At 43.0% G+C, this 23692-nt stretch overlaps 2 protein-coding genes across 2 annotated transcripts in view; one reads left to right on the top strand and one right to left on the bottom strand.

Annotated features, from left to right (window-relative positions):
* LOC128305001 (phosphopentomutase) overlaps positions 1-23692 on the bottom strand; it is a 56428-nt gene that overhangs the window by 9622 nt on the left and 23114 nt on the right. The window lies entirely within an intron of this gene.
* On the top strand, positions 4118-23411 carry LOC128305003 (START domain-containing protein 10-like). The gene is made up of 5 exons (XM_053042272.1): positions 4118-4249; positions 12004-12305; positions 20252-20390; positions 20498-20768; positions 20959-23411. Exons 2-5 carry the CDS (start codon positions 12014-12016, stop codon positions 21454-21456), a joined length of 1200 nt encoding a protein of 399 aa, XP_052898232.1. The 5' UTR covers positions 4118-4249; positions 12004-12013; the 3' UTR covers positions 21457-23411.

Raw genomic sequence — 23692 nt, 5'->3', positions numbered from 1 at the left:
AGAGTATTACAATGAGTTTTTTTAATCATCCATAAAATGAACTATAACTTAAATTTTTTACTTATTTAAATAAGTTGACATGATGAAAGTCATTTTTCTGCCTTTAATTTATTTTTACATTTTAACATACTATTGGCTGATAGTAACTCAATTACGCACAATCCAGTATCGCTAACATTGTAATACACTTCTAGCACCCTCCATTGTGCTGAGCATAAGCCACACTGTCAAGTTCAAAGCATTACTTATCGTTTTTCATCTTCCAACATGCCTCCGGCAACAGCCAGGCCCATTTAAAGAAGATACTTGCCATAACGACCCTATTCTATTATTCATGCAAGATCCACCCACGCAACAAACAAACAAAAAATGCGAGACGAAGTTTAAGCACTTGTACCGTTTGACTGCTCCTGACTCGACTACTAACAATTTGGGAAAGGCAAAAACTCAAAACAAGTGCACGTATTTAGAATCCGATACAGAGCGAGATAAAAAAATGATCCGAAATCCAAAACATCCGCCCTGTCTGGATGCAATATCATCCCTTACATGGATATTAAGCCAAACATTTGTGATAAGCGTTTCGTTTAGGGAAAAGCTCCGAAAAAAAAAAATACACAGCCGATCAACATTCATGCAAATGGTGGGAGCCTTAGCATGTACCTTTCTAAATGTTGCCAAACACTTTGATCTTTGGCTCGGTCAACTTCTACCGGTGTAGTGCCTTACCCACCCCCCCCCCCCCCCCCCCCCACACACACACACACACAAGGAAGGGCCCACGTACTTCAGGCAGGGTGGAAAACTTTGCCCTTAAAAACCATTCACTCCCACTAGCAGAGAATCACACGAACGTTACGGCTGCGTAACGACATCAGGCGATCTAATTCCCTGTTATTCCCTGGCGGCTTATTTTCACTGCCGATATGGCCTGTATCGAAATGTTTCGTACCACATTTTCTACACGGATCTTGTACCATGGGACGCATTCCTCTCAATGTAGGTCGTAGGAAAATAAGCCAAAAAAAGAGATAAGATTTCAATTTGACGATCTGAAAGGAGCGCATAAACAGTACATTCGCTCAGTGTTCGAATCGAACAGAATTCAGATCGATACTTGATACCGTTCCAGGTGGCACAACTGTATTGTCCCCAAGCAGGGCCAAATAAAAATGGAAATTAGAACTTCATGCATGATTGAAAAGCGATTTAACGCCATAGAAAGATAAAACGGCAAGGTTATGGGCAACTTAAACAAAACAGGATATCATAAACTTTAAAACGCCCGACCTAATTCGCAATGTAGAGCAAACATTATCAAAGCACAAGGGAACGCAAATAAAACACAAGATTAAAGCAAACTCTCAATACATTTTGCCTACGTTGGGAGGTCATTATTTGTCGTTGGAAGCATTGCAAATAACCTTCCACTAACGATAGCATTACCACCTTGGGCTAATAATTAATGATCAATTTGCGTGATGCCATTTGTCCAAAATCATTTGTGCCATTTTCTGTTGCCTTTGTGTCATCATCGCTCGTTACAGGATCAGCGTCCCGGTAGGCTTCCCCGGACGGAAGTCCTAAAGTCCTAAATAAAGAACCGGTACAGTCATCGTCATAAATCACAAATCGTGCTGTCCGGTTGCCTACATCCGCAAAACAAAAACCGCCGAACGAGCGTTCCGAAATCCTTGCGACGTGACACCGGGACAGTTTCTGCGTTTGACAGAAATAATGCGTAGTCGGGGCTGATGGAAACAAATAACATAACAGAAAAGCCCAAGTATTTGTGGCGTTGGGGGTTTTTTTGCCAACAAAGCGGCAGCAGCGACGTTTGCTGGTAATCTGCTCACTATCAACTGGTCACACTAATGCGTGCGTTTGGTTGAATGTTTTGTTTACCACTAACAGCGAACACGTCAGCCAGGCACGCTAGCTCACACTCGGGCACACACAATAAGCAAGCGGCTTGGCTTGAGTGGTGTCAGCTGGTACCCGGTTTTTGACAGCTGGCAAACAACAAACTTGTTCTTAGTACACGCTCGGAACCGTTTCTCAGCGCGAAGCGAACACACAGCGAACAGCGATCTCGGCAGAAGGTCGCGAAAAGCATTACCTTCGATTTGGAAGTGTCAAACGCGCGCGTACACTAAAATACGGCCAGCGAACAGACGAAAGCACGTTGAACTGATGTGATCACGCGGTACAAAAATGTTGCTCACAAACGAAAACATCGGCCTAATCTACAGCACACCAAACGGTATTGATTTTCGAGCGTTCGTAGTGGTGTACGGAGTGACGCATCGCGAAGAAGAGTAATTTGTTATCAAATAAAATAAAATTAGTAATATTTTTTATCTGCAATAACATATCACAGCCTACTATAGGCTCAATTATAGTGTATTAGTACAGCTCCATTTTTGACAGCTGTCAAAAGAAGCAAATGATAAACAAATATTTAAATAAATTTATATGGATTGACGTTCCATATTGTGACACATAAATTATATACAAAACAACACAAAATTATCTTTCAATAAATTCCCCACCCTGCTTCCAGCACAGCATACTCTAGGGTGATTGGAGGGTGGAAAAAAACCTAGTGTCTGTTTGGAGAGGCCGCAGTAAAAGTGCAGTGCAGTGTTTACCCGTGCTTTCCGCTCCCGTCGTACCGGGCATGCGCTGCTACACGGTCCCGACCATCCCTTCCAAACGGTTCGTGTGTTTATGAATGGCAAATACGCTCAACATAATATGCCACAGCGAAGGGCCTTCCGGTCGAGCAGCGAGGAGAATAGCCCGGAGAGCCACGGAGAGAGCAAGCCATCTTGGATGCCTGCTCAACGGTCAAACAAAACATTCCCAGTGCTACTTATCGGAAAGTACTCGCTTCCTTACAGTACTCTCCGTGCAACCGTGCTAGTAAACACAAACCGAACATTACAAAATTTCAATTCGAGCAGCAGCGTAACTGCTCGAACGGCAAGCGAATTCGCTCTCGGGGTGCTGCTCCGGTTTCGGCGGAAAGCATACTTCCGTGGGTAAAAAGCACACAAACTGCTCGGTGCTGCAGCAAACCCGTGCGGAGTAACCGCCTAACCGTCGTTGCGTTCGGATCAACTGCCGGGGTTTTGTGCGTGGTGGCGTTCGCAACATCGCCGCATCGACGTGTCGTCACGTTGTTCACGTTGTTCACTCGGTGATGGTGTTGGTGTGCCACACACAGCGCGAAGATAATGCTGCAGTTCGCGGTTCGTGATTGTGTGGACTTTCTGTTGTTGTTGTTGCTGAGTGTTGTTCTTCTGCTCGCCTTATTCTAGCTGGAGTTTGGTGGACCGTTTACGGTGTGACGGACTGATAATTCGGAAAGCTAGAGGGAAAAAAGTGACCATCGTACTCGGGGCGGTAGAAGTTTATGGGGATTAAAAGCGGCATCCTCCGCAACGGCGGTTGTCCGCATACTGCAGAGAGTGATTATTAGGGAGGTTCTTACAGTGCGATAGTTAATAAACTTGGCATTACGTTGAGCTTTTAAAGAGGCCTATATAAAATAATAACCCTAGTAGTAGATGATTCACAATCAGTGTGGTGGCAGCGAAAGGTAATTGAATGTTTACTCCACGCTAGTGTTAAGTGTCGTTCGGGAACGATTAATCAAATTATAGCATCCTTCACAACAGGAACAACAGGATCAAAAGTTACACAGATAAAGCGTGAAACAAATAATGCAAACTGACGGCAAATTTAACGATAAAACGCTTCCCATGCATTACACGCCACCGAAAATACACGCTCCGTGGCCACGCGGATAAATGCAGACAAGTTTTGTTGTTGAACTGCATTTAATCAACCGAATTTTCCATTTTCCGGGCTGAAGCTTTCGAGAAATGCATGCCGTGCGGCGGGCTACTGGTGGTGTGGTGTAGATCAAAGCAAAAGGATGGTGCTGCAATGAGCAAACACACGGGAACCAGCCCAACAGTGGGAATGCGACGATAGGGAAACACAAAACCTCCCCGTCAAAACCGTACCACGTGTGCAGTGTACGTGTGAGCTGTGTATGTGTGTGTGAGTGTGTTGCATTGCGAAAGCAAACGGCAGCGGAGCGAGAGCAGCACGATTGTGGCAAGTGTGCGAAAAACGGGGCCACCCAAAACAAAACCCTCCTCCCGCCGCCTCGGACGGGCTCATCCGTGAGTGCAAAAGGCGTATAGCGTAGAATAACCCGACTACAACGGTTCCACCAGTGAGTATTAGGATTTAAGAGTATCCCAAACCAGTTCCTTATTCAAGCCACGCGAGAGAGTGAGTAAGGGAGCGTATAATTTTCCTTCTCCATCACACACACAAACACACACCATGAAACTACATCGTCACGTTCTCACGTGGTCACCGCTACCACACCGCAACACTGTTGCACGTTTACCGTTTAAGGAACTTTTTCTACCCAAAAAAAAAACAACCCATCCATAGCATTCTTACGCCACGGCAAACACGTCACATGGTTCTGCACCAAGCCGGGGCACGGTATCACTGTATGCGTAGTACCGAGGCTGGTTGCCTCTCGTTTTCCATCGCATTTTGTTTTCATTGTTTCGCGAACACATGCACGCCACGATTGGCAGCAGTCCATTGGCCTCGTCTGGTTGTACGCTTTTATTCCCCGAGGGAAAACGGGAAAAGTTGTGTCTGCGATAGTGAAATAGTGAAGGAACGCAAAGCAGAACCCCCAACGGTAGTAACTTTCGCTTAGAACACTATCGGCAATACGAACGTTTTTTTTGTTTCCTTTTTCTGCTGCTTTCTTGCACCCGTTTCGACAGGGCCTAATAAACTTTTCTTTTTCTTGCTCTTATCGAAACCATCGGCAAGCGGGCGAAAGCGTTCCTTACTCTTTCGGAATGGTTTCCCCCGGGAAAAACTTGCCCCCTCGATTCCGGCACTTGTACGCGGGAAGGTTTCTTCTGTTCTCTCTCCTCCCCTTTTTCCCCTTCCAACCCCCTCTGTTCCGTTGATTAACATAAGTGAGAAAATGAGACTTGATTCCGGTCCAATGGAGCGCAAGCTATCGAGAATCAAATTACTGGGCGTCTCCACGGCACCAGGCGCCTCCATTTGCGCAAAGCACATGGTTCACCGTCCCACAAGCGGGTCCACGGTGGTGTGTTTGTCATCTAGTTGCGTGTTTTGATTTTTAAACCATCGATAGTAATATTTTCTAACGTACGGATAATGATGCCGTGCAGGGAAACGGGCATTAAAGCTCGATTAAATTTTTGATGAGCGATTTTCTTTACTGTTAGAATTTATTTATTCAAACTGTATTCGCCACAGTGCGAAACAAATAATGGGAAAAATTTGTACTTGTTTTTGTAAAAGAAAAATGAATCTTATGGTGGGAATTTATTGAAAGCAGCAAAGAATGGACATAAACACGTGACGGAACGGGCGAACAAAAGGAATATTACTCCCACGATGCACAAAGCGTATCGACGATAAGCAACTTTTTCCCCCAAACAAACAGCGGCGTCCTTTGTTTCGTGACGCGATCAAACGAATATTCATAATTCCAATCAATCTATTCAAACAGTATCGATCTTTTGACACCGCCCTGACACCGTCCCACCGTCTCCACCGTGGGACATTCTGGAGTGGTGTGTATCGGTTACGCTAAAGCACACTGTGTGGGCTGTTACAGGGAATCAGATATCAAACATTGTGAATACTTGTGCTACAATAGAGCGAATACGTAGCTTTCTTCTCTTTATTTTATGGGAAAAAGTAAGTTCCATTTTGGCTCTTGAGGGCAGTTTTCTTGTTTGTTCAATATCGTAAAAGCTTCCAGGAATAATGAATTTACGATGAAAACTAACCATTCAGGTAAAACAACCCACCAGTTGTACTGAAACGCAACGAAAGAAAAATAAAATAAACAACCTCCAATACAACGGAATGATTTATGAAGCACTGTGATAGGCTGTGAATGATTTCCGTGTAAGTACCGTTGGCGTTACTGAGCGAAAAAAAGAACATTTCCTCCCAAGACGTGTCTGACAAATAGTTTTCCCGACAAGAAAATGGAGCAAGTTGTTCATTGCATTGAGAACAGCAAAATAATGACCGCGTGCAAGTAACTGCTGGCAACTTCATCGGTGAGATCATCACATACACTGCTTATCGCGAAATAATTAACCATGGAAAGCGTAACGAAGAAAATGTCCTGCCCCGACACACAGCCAGGACATACGGAGATTGGTATCATATAGCTATTTTTCTATTTCTTTCGTGCCGGAAGCGTTACTACCAGCCGGAACAAACACATTCGCTTCCCGGTCCCGGTCAGCGCTACTTGATTTGTCAACATTTGACCGTCAAGTGGCATCGAGTTTCCCGGGCATTCTTTCCGAACGAGGCAGCAAACCTGATTGCGGTTTGCGGCAATCAGACGACCAAGAGTTGACAGTCGAAGACAATCAGTTGGCAATTCAATGGGAAGATAAATATAGTTTTCCCTTGAATCATATTACAACGCACGGCACGATGAAGTGAACTGTGTGGTGGCCATTTTGCACTGTGTGTGTTCACTAATGAAGAACGAAGTGTGCCACAAATATTGACCATGATTGGAAAACTTCCTTCCTGGCGCAACTGGTGCTGGAAAAAGCAGCAGCGGGTTTTCAAACGCGAATCAGGAGAATTATTTTTGCCCTCTAAAAATACATCGATGGCTGTTTAACATCACGGACGCGTTAGAGAGCGTTGAAAACGAGTGGGAAGCAAAATTATCGATTTCCTGCTTATCGCAAAACGCCGGAATTGATAATCAGTTTCCTGCAAAAGCTGTCGCACATGTCGCACACCCACACTAGACGCGTCTTGTACGTCTCCACCAGGGAAGATAATAGCTTTTTCCAGAACAATTTCTCACACACAATGGCCGGTTGAAAATCTTGCAAGAGAAGAACCGGTAGAGGATATCTCCATCCACAAACGAAGCGCACACATTATCCTTATCCTTATCATGCTTCTGCAGGATACCGGGATGACGATCGTGTTGGGAAAAGTGAGAACCAAGACAAGAAAAGCAAGCACCCCTTGCCAAGCTAAACTTGAAAGACTCTGCATCATTTATGGCGCTGGGATGTTGTCACTATTAAAACAGACCTGCAACCGGTACAGAGGTGCCATCTTTGCCAAGTTTTAAGGCCAGCTCGTACGTTGTGCTGGCGTGTATGTGATGCGGTTTGCTGTTAATGGCACTGCACCTGGCTGTGAGACGGTGTACGATGAAGTGTTCCATTCGGCCTTCCTTTCCTGGAATTGCTGCTCTAATTCTATTGCTCACTCACAGGCGACAACAACAGAGAAGAAGAGGTGAAAAAAAAAACTTCATCACAAACTTATCAACGTTGTCGGAGTCCTTTCAACAACCCGAGCGAATCTCGTTCACATCCTACGGAAGTATGAAAATTCAGTTTACACTTTCTTACGTCGTTGTTGAGCACCGGCAGGCTCCTTCGTTACATGGCGGCCCCGGAGCGACGAGGCCAAATGCTCGCCCCGTAAGAAGTGATATCCGATTTGAGTGACAATGTGTCAAGCACACGAACACGTACATAAAAGTCTAGCAGCGGAAGTCCTTCCGAGGGAGGGGGACAAAATACTTTCGACACGTTCTCGTAACAATTTCCCGGAAGTACACGAAAAGAGGTATGCTGCAGGTGAATGTCTGAAAATATATAGCACTGTAGTAAAAGTTGGAAAATCGAAATCTATTGGAAGATGACTGATTTACCTTCACATCTTCACATACGAGAAGGAAAAGAAACAAACAAAAAGCAAACATAAACATTTTCCGAATGGAACTGTTCACCGTAGGATAATGAGATTTTTATTCCAATCCTCCGCACACAATCAGAATTTGTACGCGGATGTGCTACAGCATGGGCCGATTCGTTTGAATTATTGTGCTCGTCGAACAATGCCATAAATATTGGTCAGAACTTGCCTAGAGCGGTGGCTAGAACCACCGTGCCAATTCAAGCACGATGATAAATTGATCAACAAGAAAAGGAAACATGAACATTCGACAAACATTTAACTAAGTCCCGGTGCACAAGCACTTGAAAATGAGCTTTCTTTGCTCATGCTTTTCTTCTTCATCGTTCTCGCAGCAAACCACACACAACGAGATTTGGTTTCTTTTCATTCCCAGCCCGGATGCGAGGCTATGTGATGCGTGTTCATAAATTTTGAACATTTCGGGGAACATGCTCAGGGAAGGGCGGCAGGTGGGTGAACGAATGGAATGAAATATTGGCAAAAATTAATTCCATCATATTGCTCCATTCGCATTGCGTGCCTTGGCGGCATTATTAGAAAACGGGGAACCATAAAATAATGCAAGAAGTTGGCACGAACCACCTTTAATGGGATCAGTACGGACCATTAACCGTGTTTGGTGGTGAGGTTTGGAATATTAATAACAAACATTTGACGCTTGACCACAGCCCGGATAGCAGAGAACGGAAGTGGTTAAGGAAAGTATTTAATAAAAATGAGTAACGCGCGCACACTGGCTAGTAATGGAGTTACATTAAAATTAATGATTGAATTGATTAGACAACACATAGGCACAAAAGCTCAGCGAAAAGGGCTCAAGAGAACGCTTGCCTTTAAATGACAAATGTTTCACAACATGTTGCAAACATGTTGCTGCCATACCGATTCTTATCCCCAGGATAAGGAAGATACGAAAAAACCAATCGTATCTCTTGATTGAATTTCAAGCAAAGCAGTCCTGTCGTCTTTCTCGGTTAAGGGGTCGTATCAAACTGACCCCCGCGGATGCTCGAACCCTTTCCCCTTGATTGTGCCAATTGAAATCATTTCCACCCTGACGTGCCAATGGACGACGAACCGGGGACAACATAATCGGGCTCATTATCGATGTATCTGCTACATCATCATCATCGTCACGATCATTGTGTTCGCCCGCTATCAGTATAAGGGAAATCTCGTGGGCGAGAAAATAATGTTACAGAATACGTATGTGTGTGTGGCCTTGCTCCATTCGAGGGCCGTTTTTCTCCATTTCCGGACAGTGACTATGGGACATGGATAGAGCCATTCAATTTTGTGCATGATGTCACCGGGGTAAAACCACACATACCGGTGAAAAGCCGCTTTTTTTCTACCTGGTTGAACACACACTGGCAAAACACACGTGGCCAAATGTTTTCGATGAGTTTGATATTTTTGTTTTGTTATGCTTTTTAAGCCAGCCAGTGCGCAAGCTGTTCCATTCTCGTTTGTAATATTTTCCTAAGCAAAGGGAAAATAAATCTCACCCTCATAGGTTAAAGACATGCTATGCGTATGCGTGTATGTATTTCCACGACAAAGGGAGAATAGAAGGGTGAGATTTAACAACATTTTCTTACGAGCCGCTAGTCCCTAAAGCCAACAACCGAGCCTAGTATAAGAACCGGGTGACATCTACCAAGAATCGCATCAGGTATGTGAGGTTTCAAGAATGGAAAAGCCACACATTGCCTCGAGGGTACTAATGCGTGAGTACATGCGGAAGCTGTCACCTGCAGGATAAACATTTTCTGCCCCTGTGTACATGTGGCTGTCGGAATACTTTCCAACGTGTGCTTACCTTTCCTTTATATGACACAGATTGCACAGATATCTCGGAAAAGGGTCCTATAATATGCTTAACATAGGAATTTTAGTACGGAACTTAGAAGTAGAATTGTTACTATAAATATTATTTATCACGAATGACCTAAACCATACCTCAATTTAGAAAGCTTAAATCATAACACGACAGGTTATATTATTCTGACATTTTTCATGAAGTATATAACATTTTGACTTGAAGGATGACATAAGAGAACCATGATTGCGGAACCACAACGGCCCACATATCATAAATCTTTGTAAAAAGTTTAAAAACTCTATCTAGCTGTGATGGAGTTGCTCGAGTACATTTTAGGAAATTAAACTCGCTTCTTTGAAGTTTGATGCAAGATAAAATGATGTAAAGCCAGGCTAGCGTTTTTTTATATCGTCCTGACCTAAAATCGCACACCTCAATAAAAAAGCCCTATCTTGTTGAAACCCATCTGAAGCACTGTCAAAATAAGTCTGGCATACACAGGTGGAAATTTGCTGAACATTGCCCGTTACCACTTCGCCAAACCGACACGATTTCCTAAAATGACCGTGTAAAAAGGGCTCTTAATTCTGCAGTTATTTTGGTAGTGACGGTGCGGTTCCCGTTCCATGTAGTTCGTGGTTTAGATAATGCTAGTATGAACTTTACCCTGCTGCAAAGTTTAACGGAAGGAGAACGAACCGTGTAAAACTTGTGCAGAACAAAATTGCACCGTGTCAGTAATACCACACACACACACTAGACTCGCTTGAAGGGGTAAAGCTGGAGCAGCTCAGTGATTTTTGCACTGCTAAGCAATTTCCTCGTATGCACACACAGAGATAGAGGAAAACCCGTGAGTGGGAAAAAACAGATAATCATAAATGGGTTTTCAGCGTATCGTGTGACCCTCCATCACGGCGCGGTGTATGTGCGGCCCTTTCTCATTTCCGACGAGAACCATCCAGAAAATGAGTTTCCCGCCATTTTGCGCCCGGTGTCATTGGTTTTATGCTAGTTTCGCAAAAGTAGTCCCCATGCTTTTTTCAGCATTCTTTCAACTGCCAATGCACCACTAGTTGCTTGGGAAACGGAAGTGTTTATGAATTGCATACACAAACCAACGTCGTGGGGCTTAATTAAAGTTTATGGAACATTTTGAACGCAGTACCGAAAGGCGCCCGACTAGTTTATAAAAAGCTTAATAAAGCTGGAAATGTTGCAATAACCATAAACAAGCAGAGCATTTTATTGGATCACGTCAAACCCAATATAAAATGTCGAGTCGGTACCAAACGGCCCACTAAATTCATTACGTCACGAGCCATGATGCAATATTAACGCCATTTAAGTAATGAATCTACGGTCGTCCTTTACTACCCACGTACTGTCAAACGTCATTCGGCTCAATCGCAACAGCACCCAAAAGACAAACAACCGGCTCACGTCACACAACTGAACAAGGGAATCAACACACATTCGTATGTATTCCTCCCCCCCGGGCGGTAACATGTCGGACAATTAGATTTTCGTCGAATCGTCATTGTCTTCCGATATAAAGGCCCTGAACGTTTCAACTTCAATGAAAGCTAATTACATTAACGACCATTCCAGCAAACATCCAATGTCATACTGTGATTTGTCACTCGTGAAGGAAAAGAAGGAAAACAATCGCTTGTCAGCCATTTTGTTTTCCACGTGGGATACTAAATTTTCGTCAATTCCGCTTCCCTTTGCAAGATCGAAATAATCGTAGCTAGAAATAGCTGATCTACTAATTTAAAACCTCCTACACATCTTTGCCATAACTCTTTCGTTCTGTGATGAAATAAATTAAAATTTATTCCACTCCTCTCAATCGCAAGCGAGCGCCGTTGAAATGACGCCAGATGAGAGCTTTAGAGCTTTTCGGCGATTCTCTACGAAATCAGCACGGGTAATGGTGACAAGTGCCAACGCGGACCACTCACTTCTTGTAACCCTGGTCAACTCACTCAATCGTCTTCTGTTTCCATCTCCTAGCTAATTCCCATAAACGTTCCCATTCAGCAAGTAATGAAGCATTTGGTGACGGTCTTTTTAGTTGTTGTCGGTAAGGGAAGGAGACACAAAAAAAACCCGCGAGGAATTAATATCTTAACTCGATTAGGAATTTAAGACGTCCCACAAGGTTTCCTTTGCTGACGACATCGCTCTACTTTTATCACACTGTTTTTCTCGTTCGTGTCTCTATTCGCTGTGTCCTGTGGTCTTCTTCTCGGTCCGGGTTAAGTCATCCAATATTTCTTATCATGCTCTTTTTTTCTCTCTCTTCCTCCACACGCTGCTCCAAGCAGCAAGGCACGAATGGCACGAATAGCGGACGACAGTGACTTCGAAGCGCTGAAACGACTGGTCGACAATCACGACGGCTGGACGCTGGAGCTGTCCAAATCCGACACGGAGGTATACACGCGGCCAGTGCCCGGCTGCAACTTCAACATGGTCAAGATCCACACCGAGTTTGCCGACGTCACGGCCGACATCGTGTTCGATGTGCTGCACGATCCGGACTATCGGAAGGTTTGGGATTCGCATATGCTCGCCAGCGAGGAAATCGGCATACTGAACGTCAACAATGACGTCGGTTACTACGCAAGTGAGTAGTCTGTGTGGACTTCCGCAAATGAAAACCCGCTTGATTAATCGCGGTGCGTGGGATGGTGGTTTGACGCCGATGGGAGGTGTTGTGTTGTGTTGTTCGGCTACGGACGCGATAAAACGTTCGATAGCACACTTGACGGGGTGGGGGCTATAAACCGAAAATGCCGCATTCGTTTCGCTTGCCGTTTCGCGCTGATTTAACCTTCACTTTCCACGGTAAATATTGCCCCACATCCCCATGGCGGATCTTTTATTTTCCATTCAACATCCCTCCCCGGCATTGGGGGCGCGTGATGCCCCTTTTCTTTTTTTTGGTTGTTAGTCACATTAAGCCCAAACGCCTTTAATACGTCATGAGAGCCCATTTTCACCTCACGCCCGGGTATTTCCTTCCGGGCATTATCACGCCCTTCGCCGTATCACGTGGTGATTACCGTGCGCTGTGCGGTCGTAAAGCCTACTTTCACCGTGTTAAGCGCGGGCACGACGCGCGTGCAAACTACCTGGGAGAGGTGTTGGTGTTGTAACGATTGCTTTATTTATTCACTTGTCCCATCTTACGTCAGCGGGGCTAAGGGGTACGCTGACCTCGCTTTAACCTCAACTTCCAACCATTTTTGGTCTCGGGAGTTCGCGGAAGGTTCCAGCGTAAAAAGCCCCACTGAAACGGGACTTGAGTAAATTAATTTTTCATAACACCCGAATCCATGTTTGGATGTGTGTATGAGGCAAACATACTCAGCAAAGCTGGTTAGAGCAGATTTACAGACCCATTAGCAGTTCGGGCCTTGGCACCTTCATCATATTCGCTTATCTACGGGTAATAACATTTGCAGCTTATTGTGAGCAGGTTATGCTAATGCGCAAAAACCGCGATGGCGGTTTAAGATCGTCTTAAGATCAACAGGATGTGTATTTATAATCAGGCACGGTTTTCCGGCGGGAAAACCATTACTACAGCCTGGTGCACAACACACGGAGCTGTAATTTGACCTGTGTCACACGTGACGTTAATGGCAATGAATTTAAGCGGCTTGGGACGTATAACTTGTTAACCTGCTTGCGATGATTATCTGAGCAAACATAAACTCTCTCTCACACACACACTGTTTTCGTAGAATGACGAATTAAATAGAAATCTATTAATCTTTATTCATAACGCACACACTCCACGGTTCAGATTAATTGAAAACGATTGGATCATACAATTTCGCTGGGATTTGAGCCATTATTGCCGTTAGGAAAACCCGGAGCAAACTTTGTGCTGAAAAATTTTTCGAGCGAAGCAAAATTTTGCCACAAGAAATCCTCTGGCTTGGCTAAACTTTTGGTTCCCTAACGAAAGTATAGCGAAAACTTGTAACCGCTCATTACCATACTGCGCCACATCGCGCGCCGAAACAAAACCAATTCACCAAACATGGCTCCAAAACAAACGAAAGCGGCTGACATGCTTTGATTTTCATTGCCAGCACATCCTCACCGCAGCTGGTAAGGGTGGTGGGTGACTTTCCGAACACTGCCACGGTTTCCTGTACGTATTTACTTGCCTTTCCCCGAGCAAAGATACTAATCAGAAATTCACACTCACTCGCTAAAACAAAAGCGCACAGAAAGTTCCAGCTGCGTGCAGGCCCGGAAGCATGTGTAAATGTGCGCCACCACTGTTCAACAGACAGGGAATCCAATCCGCTTTCCCGGCCAGCATCAAGAAGATGTAAATTGGTTTAAATTGCTTGGGATTTTGCTTTACCTACCGTGTACATCCACCCCTGAAGGGATCGGATCAGTGCACACCGATAATACGCATCTGTAACAGCAACGCTTCGGAAAGAACGTTAAGCGCCAATATGCTTTGGCTAAGAAGCGGATAAGCATGTTGCGGAACGTTTACGTGCTGGTACAAACGGGCCAAAACCGTCGGGAAGAGTTCCATTATTGTTGAAGAAAATTGATGAATGTTCCGATTTATAAACAGCCTGAAGGTGCGCAAGCACTCCGGCGCTTGGTTTTGGTCTGGTTAAATCGTTTACAAATGGGCCCTAAATGTAGCCGACATAATGACAGCAGTTGAAAGCGGTTCCCCCTTAATGGTGCGTCAAATTCTTCCCGACAATAGTACGGTGGATATTCGAATTCGCTTTTCTTTTTGCACAGTATTGTCGTCTTCAGGCCCTTAGTACATTAGTTACGCCTGAAAGTATACAATCACATACTTTACGTCCACTTAAGTGATTTAGTGAAAAGAAGGCTAGTGGCTTTGAAAGTAACTTAGCCCCGAATGAGAAGATAAGAATAGTTTTATAATCAGCAATCTGTAAAGTGATTCTTTGCCTATTAACACAACATTCAAACTTATTAAAAATGAAATTATTTTCATCATTTACTAACAAGAGAAAGGCCATTATTTTGACGATTTAGACGGATCCATTGCGATGCCAGTCAATATGGAGTGGTCGTTCGTTTTATGTTTGTTATTAAGTTCGTTTCTAAACAATAGGATGCCTATCGCTTTGAGACATTTTCTTAGCATAAAAAAGACATCTTATAACTCCAATTTCCCGTGGGACAACAAAGGTGGTGAATGACTTGATTGGACGGATCCTGCTTATTCGTCTTTGAAGAATCTCTCCCATAACCTGGAACCATTACCGTGGAAAGCTTCTTGAGAACATTGCTCAATATTGTAGGGTGGCACGATCACAAGCATCCCTTCGGAGCAGGGAATCCTAATCCGGGCCACTCGAATGGTTTGATTATTTTCGGCAAACGATCGTGTCGTCCTATGGGACAAATGAGGTGATGAAAATGTGGCCCGTTCTCCTTTGCTATCGTCCATTTCTGTTCTGATTTAAAGGATAATCGCGTGAAGCAGATTTCGTGAAAACAGAGCCCAAAATGTTGCGGATGAAGAAAAGCTGGAAAAAAGCTGGACCACATCCAACAGCAACTTTGCTCGTCGTTAACTTGTGAGGTAAGAATGTTCTATGATCCAGCACTTTTGGGGTAAAAATCTACAGCCGGAAAATCTTTCCGGATGAAAGGAAAATCTAAAAATATCAAATATAAACCACACCGAGCGCTTGGCTAGAGCGGAGAGCTAAAGATAAAACCGGCCTGGTCTGTCTTAATTGAAACCAGGGCCGCGCTTCGTTACCGCCCGCGAATCAGCGTGAAGTTTACTTTTGTCCTCATTTCTACGCTTCATAAAGCTCCCACGTTCCTTTCCGTCCTGGAAACTTTCGAGCATACTTACCGGGGCGGGTGAAGAGGCTTTTGCTCTTCACCGCACGATATATTGTTGTCGCTTGGGGGATTTAACAAGCGAACATGAAACATCAAACCATAGGAAAAATTACACCGCGAGCGGTTACACGATACCGTTTGCCGTGGATAAGTGTGCCGCTTCTTAAGGGTGGGCTTGATTTTATTTTTTGTTATACGTTTTGTCATAACCACCAGCATGTAACGAAGAAGACATTATTTACTGTATGAAATTACTCGTCTTGTTAGCAAAGCATGATTGATCCGTTTCATGGCATTTTGTTTATTGTGCCAAAAAAAAAACACTGAGATCGCAATTTTCGTGATAAACACGGTATAAATCCCGCATCACAAGATAAATGTACACATAATGAGCAATAACTGAGATGGCAGAGCCTGACGAGGATACTTGGAATTTGAGAACGCAGATGTTGGACAGCAAAAAAAAACGTCCTAGCACAATGCTTTCTCAATAAATGCGAAGGAATCTATTATACATATTTAAAGAGAGTTGGAAATTATTAAAAATCCCAAAAATCGCACCTAATCATGCACATTTTTGGAATGAAAGTCCTCAAAAAGATTCCCTCAAAGCTTCGATTTTTTATCAATCCCACTAACTGCAGCACCGATTTTATCTCATCAGTGACATACGGTTTCAGTACGTAACTTCACAAATTTACAGTAGGTTTAGCCCCTCGACTACTTCACCCCCACCATCGAAGGTTTGCCCATGATAACCGCCGTGTCCGGTGCGAGTGAGCCAATTTTCCCGCTTTCGAGTATCCCAACCCGTCGAAAAGGTTTCTCCGTAAACCGATTAATGGAGCAGAATATTCTTGGAACCGCTAGAATCTAATAACATCAAAACCCGAGGTTCGGGATTGAAAAGGACGGTTGAGCTGAACCGAGCGACCGACCGCTTAGGAGGGCCGAAGAAGCGAAGCCAACGAAAACCACAAATTGAATTTACTGCTACATAGCATTGCTGTGCCCTGCAAATCGACGCTATTGCACAGCCGAATCAGAACGTTCCGTCCGAAGGTTTCAAATTGTGTTACCGGGCGAAACAATTTGAACTGTGCAGCCGTGCAGAGAGACAAAAAAGGTGTAAAAGGACAGCCAAATGTTTGATGTTGTTAGGGAAGAGGTATGCAAAGTTCTAAGAAACCAAACGAAATTTGCAGTTCGCCGAACTAATTGATAGGTAGAATGAACATTCCTGAGCAAGATAAAACTTTACCAGCGACAAAGCATAGAAATTAAAGTTTTAGTTTTTGGGATTAGCGAATTTTTCTACGATTTTTACATAACGATAACGTTTAAACCAGATATGTCAAACATACGGTCCGACAACGTTTTATGCGGACCGCGACACATTTGAGACAAAACGAAGAAAATGTTGTCAACTGCACGCGGCTTGCATTTTTTCTAACGCGTGAATAAACTTCTGATTTAGCAAGAGAATTCTCTCTCTATTCCAGCTTGCTAATAGCGAGTTAAACATTTTTAAATAAAACAGTATTCTACATACAAGTTTTTACTCATGCAAGAGTAATACTGATGTTATTTTAAAATTATGTATTAATTGTTAATGTTAAAAAAAGTTGATACAAACCAATTTTGGTCCGCGTGGTCAAACAGGTTTGATATCGCTGGTTTAAAGATGACATAAAAAATAATTTAATACGTACAATATTTATATATGCCACCGCGATGGAAATGAATATAATGTGTAAAACAAAGCGAAAGAAAAATTATACCCCAATCGCCCTCCAGGGTGTTTCGTTGTTTAATGGAAAAAACTTGCAAGCGAAAAGAAAACTTGTACCATTTCCATTCCATACCCTCGAGGTACGGACTTACCAACACTTCGACGTGCGATACACGATCGCCTCTCCAGGGGCCTCATATTTCACGCTCCGAGTGGATTAGCGTTGGTTTTATATTGCTCTTGTTTTTTTTTCATGAAGATGTGCAAGATGATGCTCTACCAGCAGCCGAAAGGAAAACGAATTTAACGGAATAATATGGTTTGATTACTGTATTAGCATATTGAACCACCAGGTCACGGTATTATTCATACTCACATGGAGGCTATTGTAACGAAGTTTAAACTATATTTCGTACCATCAATATTACGTTTTCGTTATTTTGTATAACTTAATAACAATATTTTAAACAAAAAGTGCATCTGATCTTTACTCAAAACTCCAAGTGAACATCAAATCACCTAAAGTTTAGCATTGGGCTATGATATCTTCAACTAATTTTTTCGACATTTGTTTGATTTTTTGACAGATGTTTGTCTTAAGATGCAAGCTTTTCAACTTAAACCATCATAGACTCCATTATCTTCTAGTCTCTTTATGTCTCTCGCTCCCTTTCTTTCTCACGGTGTATCCATCCAAAGGGAAAGAAACCATCGCGAATACGTGCGCAACTGTCCGTCATTTCCCTGCGGGATGTTTTACCAACTGAAATAAAAAAAAGTTCCAAACTTGTGCATGTCATAATTTACACGCGAAATGAAAACTTTTGCAATAAAGCTTTACTTTTATCATCCCACGAGTGTGTCAGAGGAACATGCACATCTCACTTTAGCGATTCGATCTATTCGCATGTAGGCACATCCTATGTTAATAGCTTGTTTTAAAGATTAAATTATAAATCGTTTTAAGCTTTATGGTTGCGGCAAAATAAGCAACCAAAGTGTAACAACAACAAAAAAAAACGATTATTTAAATCCAAACAGCCAAACTTAATCCATTCCCTTTTCATCGCCAACTAATAACACCCTACACATGGTACATATCCGATGAAGTATTTATATCACTTCACACTCCCTTTCCGAAACTACTCCCACGGCACTCATTAATGGTGGACGGGAAATATAAAAAATCTCAACCATGTTTTTAACCATTTAACAATATTTACCCCGCTGCGGTATGCGCCATCCCGTTCGACGGGGGGAGGTTTTCAAGAAAAGCCACTTGAAGAATGGCTCTGCAGGCCTCGGAAATACAGTGATAATAGAAAGCAGAAAATGGTGCGGTAGCTGGTCGTGGGAAGGAACACAGGCCAGAGGTTGGAAAACATTTTACGAGTTTATTAAACCTCTCTCTAGCGTGCCGCGCGTTTGCCGAGCCTTTGGGGCCAATATCCCTGGTGTTTATTTGCGCTCCGGGGTCTTGTATTTTTTTTCCTGTTCATGATGAAACCACTAGGCAGTAAAGTAAGGTGAGGAATGCTAAAGCATGACCGGGTGCATATATTAAATACTTTCCTGGTATTTGCACGGTATGATCGAGTTGGGAAATTGCAGTACATGCCAGAATATTGAGTGGCAATTATAAGTTTTTTTAAAGCAAAATGATTACACCAGAAGTAATTTCAGCATACTTGAATAGTCACTTAAGGAGAAAAGAAAACAATAAAAGTAACTAAATTTAAGGCATTAAAACAAAAAATCTTTTCGACAAAATAATAAATATTCACCAGAACAAGAACTAATTTTATTGAAACGTCATTCGATCGAACGTAAATACACGCGTCAACAATCAAATCACCGTTTTTATACGACGTAAACGCAATTATTCGTATTCAAATTTAATTAAACTCCATCATTAGGTTCACAGACTGTAAACGAAGCGGTGGGCTGGAAGCAAACAAAACAAACAATTCCCCCAATATTCCAAAACCTGCTCACAAACATGTGGGAAAACACATAAATGCTGCAACATTCAAACTCTCCGCAAGCATTATTTTTGCAGCTTGACTTTTCACCTTACGGGCACGGTAGTACTGGGGTAGGGAAGGTTCATCGGTGCGCTCTTGCGCTTACCTTACTATACACTGTATTGAATTACATGAATTAGCATTTCACCAGCGCATAGTGCAGTGCATTGAAATGGACAAGGACACACATAGCCACACACACACAAGTGAAGCTTGATAGAGGAAGCCTTCCCTATGTACACCAGTAAATTCATGTTTCATTCATGCTTCATAAAAAAACACACCGATTGTCTGAACTTCCCCATCCCGGGCAGCAGTTTATTTTGCACCTAACGATCCCATAACATCCCCATATGACGATGTGGTAACGCTATGATGGGTGGTCGTTCCTTTTTTTGTTTGAACCGACGAGAATACACAAAAAAAAAACCATTGCGAATTTATGAATATTGAGCAATTTCTATGGAACTTTTGAGTTTGTGTACATAATTTAAGCACATATTTGGATATTCTTCTTTATACAAGGGCACGTTTATTTAGAGCCATTTTGTGCACCATTGCACTAGCGTGTATCAATATTATTCCCAATCTCGTGCTATTGATATTGCGAACGTTGTGTTTGTGGTGAATGTACACACTTCCAGTAAGTCTCCTGTTGAACTACGGGACTAAATGTTTCCCATTCCATTGTTGCGTATCGGTTTCGATGCAAATTTAGCGTCTTTCCAAGTGCTTTTATCTAGCCTTCGTATGGCAATGACGACGAAAAAAAACCCACACACTTCATTTGTGATGCAAAGTGAATAGGTTCGTTCGATGAAACTCGATCACAACTGCTTCCTTCTCACGTTGCATGTGTTTTATCATTTAAATCGAAGTACAAACAGCGTGGAAAGCGTATTATGAATAATTTTCTTTTCATTTTTTGCTCGTTTCCAGTGTCCTGTCCGCCTCCGCTCAAGCCGCGAGATTTTGTCCTGCAACGATCCTGGCTCGATACGGGCCCGCAAGGCGAACAGATGCTCCTATCCCGCTCGGTACCCCACAAAAACTATCCACCCAAGAAGGGTTACGTACGGTGAGTGTACCATTGATGGCAGATTTTCCCTTCCCCTTTCGTGGAACTAGCTGCTTTCAGTGGACTAATGAGTTATTGTTGCTGATTTTTTTCCTTCCCCATTACAGTGCGATGTCCTACATTACCGGTTTCGTACTGCGAACGAATAAAAACTCAAAGACTGGTTGTATACTTAAGTACGTAGCGCACTGTGACCCGCAAGGTACGCTTCCGCCCTGGCTCGTGAACAAGGTAACGCACACGCTCGGACCGCGCATGGTTAAGGACCTCAAGAAGGCCGCCCTTGGGTATGTGAGCTGGAAACAAACGCAACCGCACCTGCGGAAACCGTGGCGCTTTCCGGAAGAGATCCGTTGTCCAAGGATATCCATCGAGGATGTAAGAAAAACGTTCCTTTCTACTGCGGAAACATAGTTCAAGTGGTAAGGTTGAGGCAATGTCTAGACTCTTGAAGTTGAGCTTTTAAGCTCGAATCAAAAAATAATCCAGATATGGCTCCACCTTTAACCACTTGAACTTGAAAACCCTGTACGATCATTACAAAACAATTCCTTTCTTCCACCCGCAGTGTCTTGATACGGCCGCAGTTCCACTAGCACTTCCACCAGCAACCGGATCACCGAAAAGCGTTCAGCAACAGCAACCCATTCCGCAACCCGAGCAACAAACCCCTACCCAACGGAAGCTACCCCAGCTGAAAACGCAAACCAATGGTCGCGTGCTGCCAATACTGCACAAAAAGGCCCAATCGACACCGTCGTCGCCCGTCGTCGAGGAAGCCAAGTTCCTCAAGCGAGACGAGCTGAAGGAAAAGCTCGAAGAAAAGCGCAAGGACGAAAAGAAAAAGCAAAAAGATTCCAAAGAGGCCAAAGGCAAGGAAACCAAGGAAAGCTTAAAAAGCACCAAGGAGCTGGAAAAGGAAGCAAAGGCAGCGGCGAAAGAGAGCAAAAAGCTAAGCAAGGCAGCGGCGAAGGAGGCGGCAGCGGCCGAAAATGCAGTCGCGAAAAAGGAGAAAAAAGAGAAAGGACTCACCAAGCGGAGGTCCTTGTTGAACTTGAAGTTTTAGTTAGTGGCGAAGGGAAACGGTTGACACAGCAGCAAAACCAAGAACAAAGAACATGACAGAAGCGATAAAACTGGATTAGCTGTTGTTACATACAGGGTGTTGATTGAGACTTTATCAGTATTATGCATCGAAGAAGAATCGACTAAAAGGCGAAAAGGCACAATCAATTCAGCTCGAATCGAACCTTTCTTCGAACCAAGCGGAGAAATAAAATTGGAACAAAATACAATAATGGGACGATACGAAAGCAAAGATAAGTTTTAAACGCTCGTAAACCAAATACATCGTTACGATTTTTACTGCAGCCTATAGAGCCTCTACCAATCGAAATGTTGTACAGACAGACACTCTTTAACTGCTAGGGACACAGTGGAACCAGCGTCGGTTGTAAGTTTACGTAGCCCGCTGTACTTTGGCGCATTGAATCACATCCAGCTGGAATATCTATCGCACTTTAAAGCATTTGTTAGGTTATGAAATGATTCATCAGCGCACGAAACATTGGATGATCGAACCGGAACAGGAAAGCAAGATATGAAAATTCTAAATAACTTTTATTTGCATAATACTCATCACATTCCAACATTGCGGTCAATTCTTGGCAACGAATATGTGTTTAGCTGCTAGAAGTAATTGCACAAAAAACTTCAGCTTCCACTCCTCATTACGATGTGTAAATAAGCATTAACCAAACCAAATACACAAACCGAAACGAACCATGAACAATAGCTTGATTGCTCCCTAGGGGTGTGTTACTTGTAAATGTGTTGTTAGACCGTTAGGATAGTAAGTAAAACTGTACATCTTGTTTGAAAATGAACCACAAACGAACAAAACCAAACAGCCATCGGAAACAAAGTGATAACATACTTAGAATGGCCTTTGCTAACCGTTACCTACTTGTGCAACGCTTACATTGTGCTAAAACCTGTACTAAAGCTAACCTGTACGTTCTGAGTGAGACGTATAATAAGAAACTTTCTTATTAGTTTTACGTATGCATACAAAGGCAACCGTAGTACGGAATCCTCGATCGCTATGCAACTAAACGCTAGAAGAGTTAGTTAGATAGCTCACACAACAAAACGAGGCGAATGACAATTAGAATGTAAGACTTTTCACTACGCTACCGCAAATAATTACTACTACTACTACTACTACTACAATTACAATAATTGCAATCCCCCTCCCTTTCCTGTGGCCTTTCTTCCTTCTTTCTTTGAGCTGGGTAAATTATTAACTAAAACACATACAAAAAAAACGTCAGACTTATAGACATGTAAGCATACGGACGGGAAGAGACGAACCCTTATAGCTAGGAGCTAACAAATATGTGAAGAAACATAATTAGGATGGGAATGAAAGTTTTATCTACCATGAACCAATTACTGTCGCGTTGTGATTAGTATGGAAACAACAAAAATAAAGTTAAAACAAACCATCGGTTTGGTTGATGTTGGTGTTGGCAGTAGTGTGTACATTATCTCGACACATAACAATAGCCAAATCGCGATTGTGTGCGATCTTAGCGCAACGGTGTGTCAATCATTCGAAAGTTAGTAGCGTAGCGCGTATCCACATGTTGCGTGAGTGACAACCATCAGCAAAACACATTGTTGCAGTACAGTTGATCCGTTTTTTCTAACAACTCTCGATCACTTTCCGATCAATGGATTTTTTATTTGTGCGTACGTTTATAAGTGTATGTGTGTATGTTGGTATGTATAGTTATGTACTTTTGGCGTGTGAGTATATGCTCACTAGTGACGTTGATTAGCAGCAGGACTGATAGTAATTGTGTCCGTAGTGGAATGTGTTATGGTTGGGGCGGGGAGTAAGCACTGACAGTTGGTAGTGATATGTCGAAAAATGAAAGTTAAACCGGGTGCGTATGTAAACCACACGTTGCTGTAATTACGTTGGAGTTGTAGGTTGTTGAAATAAAATCAGTCAAAACCCGATTGTGTTAAATTGAAGAGCGGCATGTTTAAGCTTTATTTTAATATGTGTGATGACATTCTTCTACTTCTCCTTATTTAGCACTACAAAACATCAAGAGGTTTCGGTTCGGTTGTCTAACAATTTTCCTCATGCCTGCCACTTTAATGATTCTGCTGGTTTCATAGAAGAGGGCGCCACCAGCAGCGAAATTCTTAAAGTACGCGACAAGAGTAAATTTCGAAGGCTCAACGATAAATACAAATCGTTAAAAATACTATACGAAAGATGCGTAAAA

Source organism: Anopheles moucheti, chromosome 3 (assembly GCF_943734755.1).
Source record: "Anopheles moucheti chromosome 3, idAnoMoucSN_F20_07, whole genome shotgun sequence".
Lineage (NCBI taxonomy): Eukaryota > Metazoa > Arthropoda > Insecta > Diptera > Culicidae > Anopheles > Anopheles moucheti.
Note: the sequence above shows the minus strand (reverse complement) of the source record. Positions and strands in the feature narration are given on the sequence as shown.

Excerpts from the sequence above, each read along its gene's own strand:
- LOC128305003 (XM_053042272.1), top strand. The coding sequence starts at position 12,014 with ATGGCACGAATAGCGGACGACAGTGACTTCGAAGCGCTGAAACGACTG. Across the intron at positions 12,306-20,251 it reads TGACGTCGGTTACTACGCAA|TGTCCTGTCCGCCTCCGCTC; the intron begins GTGAGTAGTCTG and ends GCTCGTTTCCAG. Across the intron at positions 20,391-20,497 it reads CCCAAGAAGGGTTACGTACG|TGCGATGTCCTACATTACCG; the intron begins GTGAGTGTACCA and ends TCCCCATTACAG.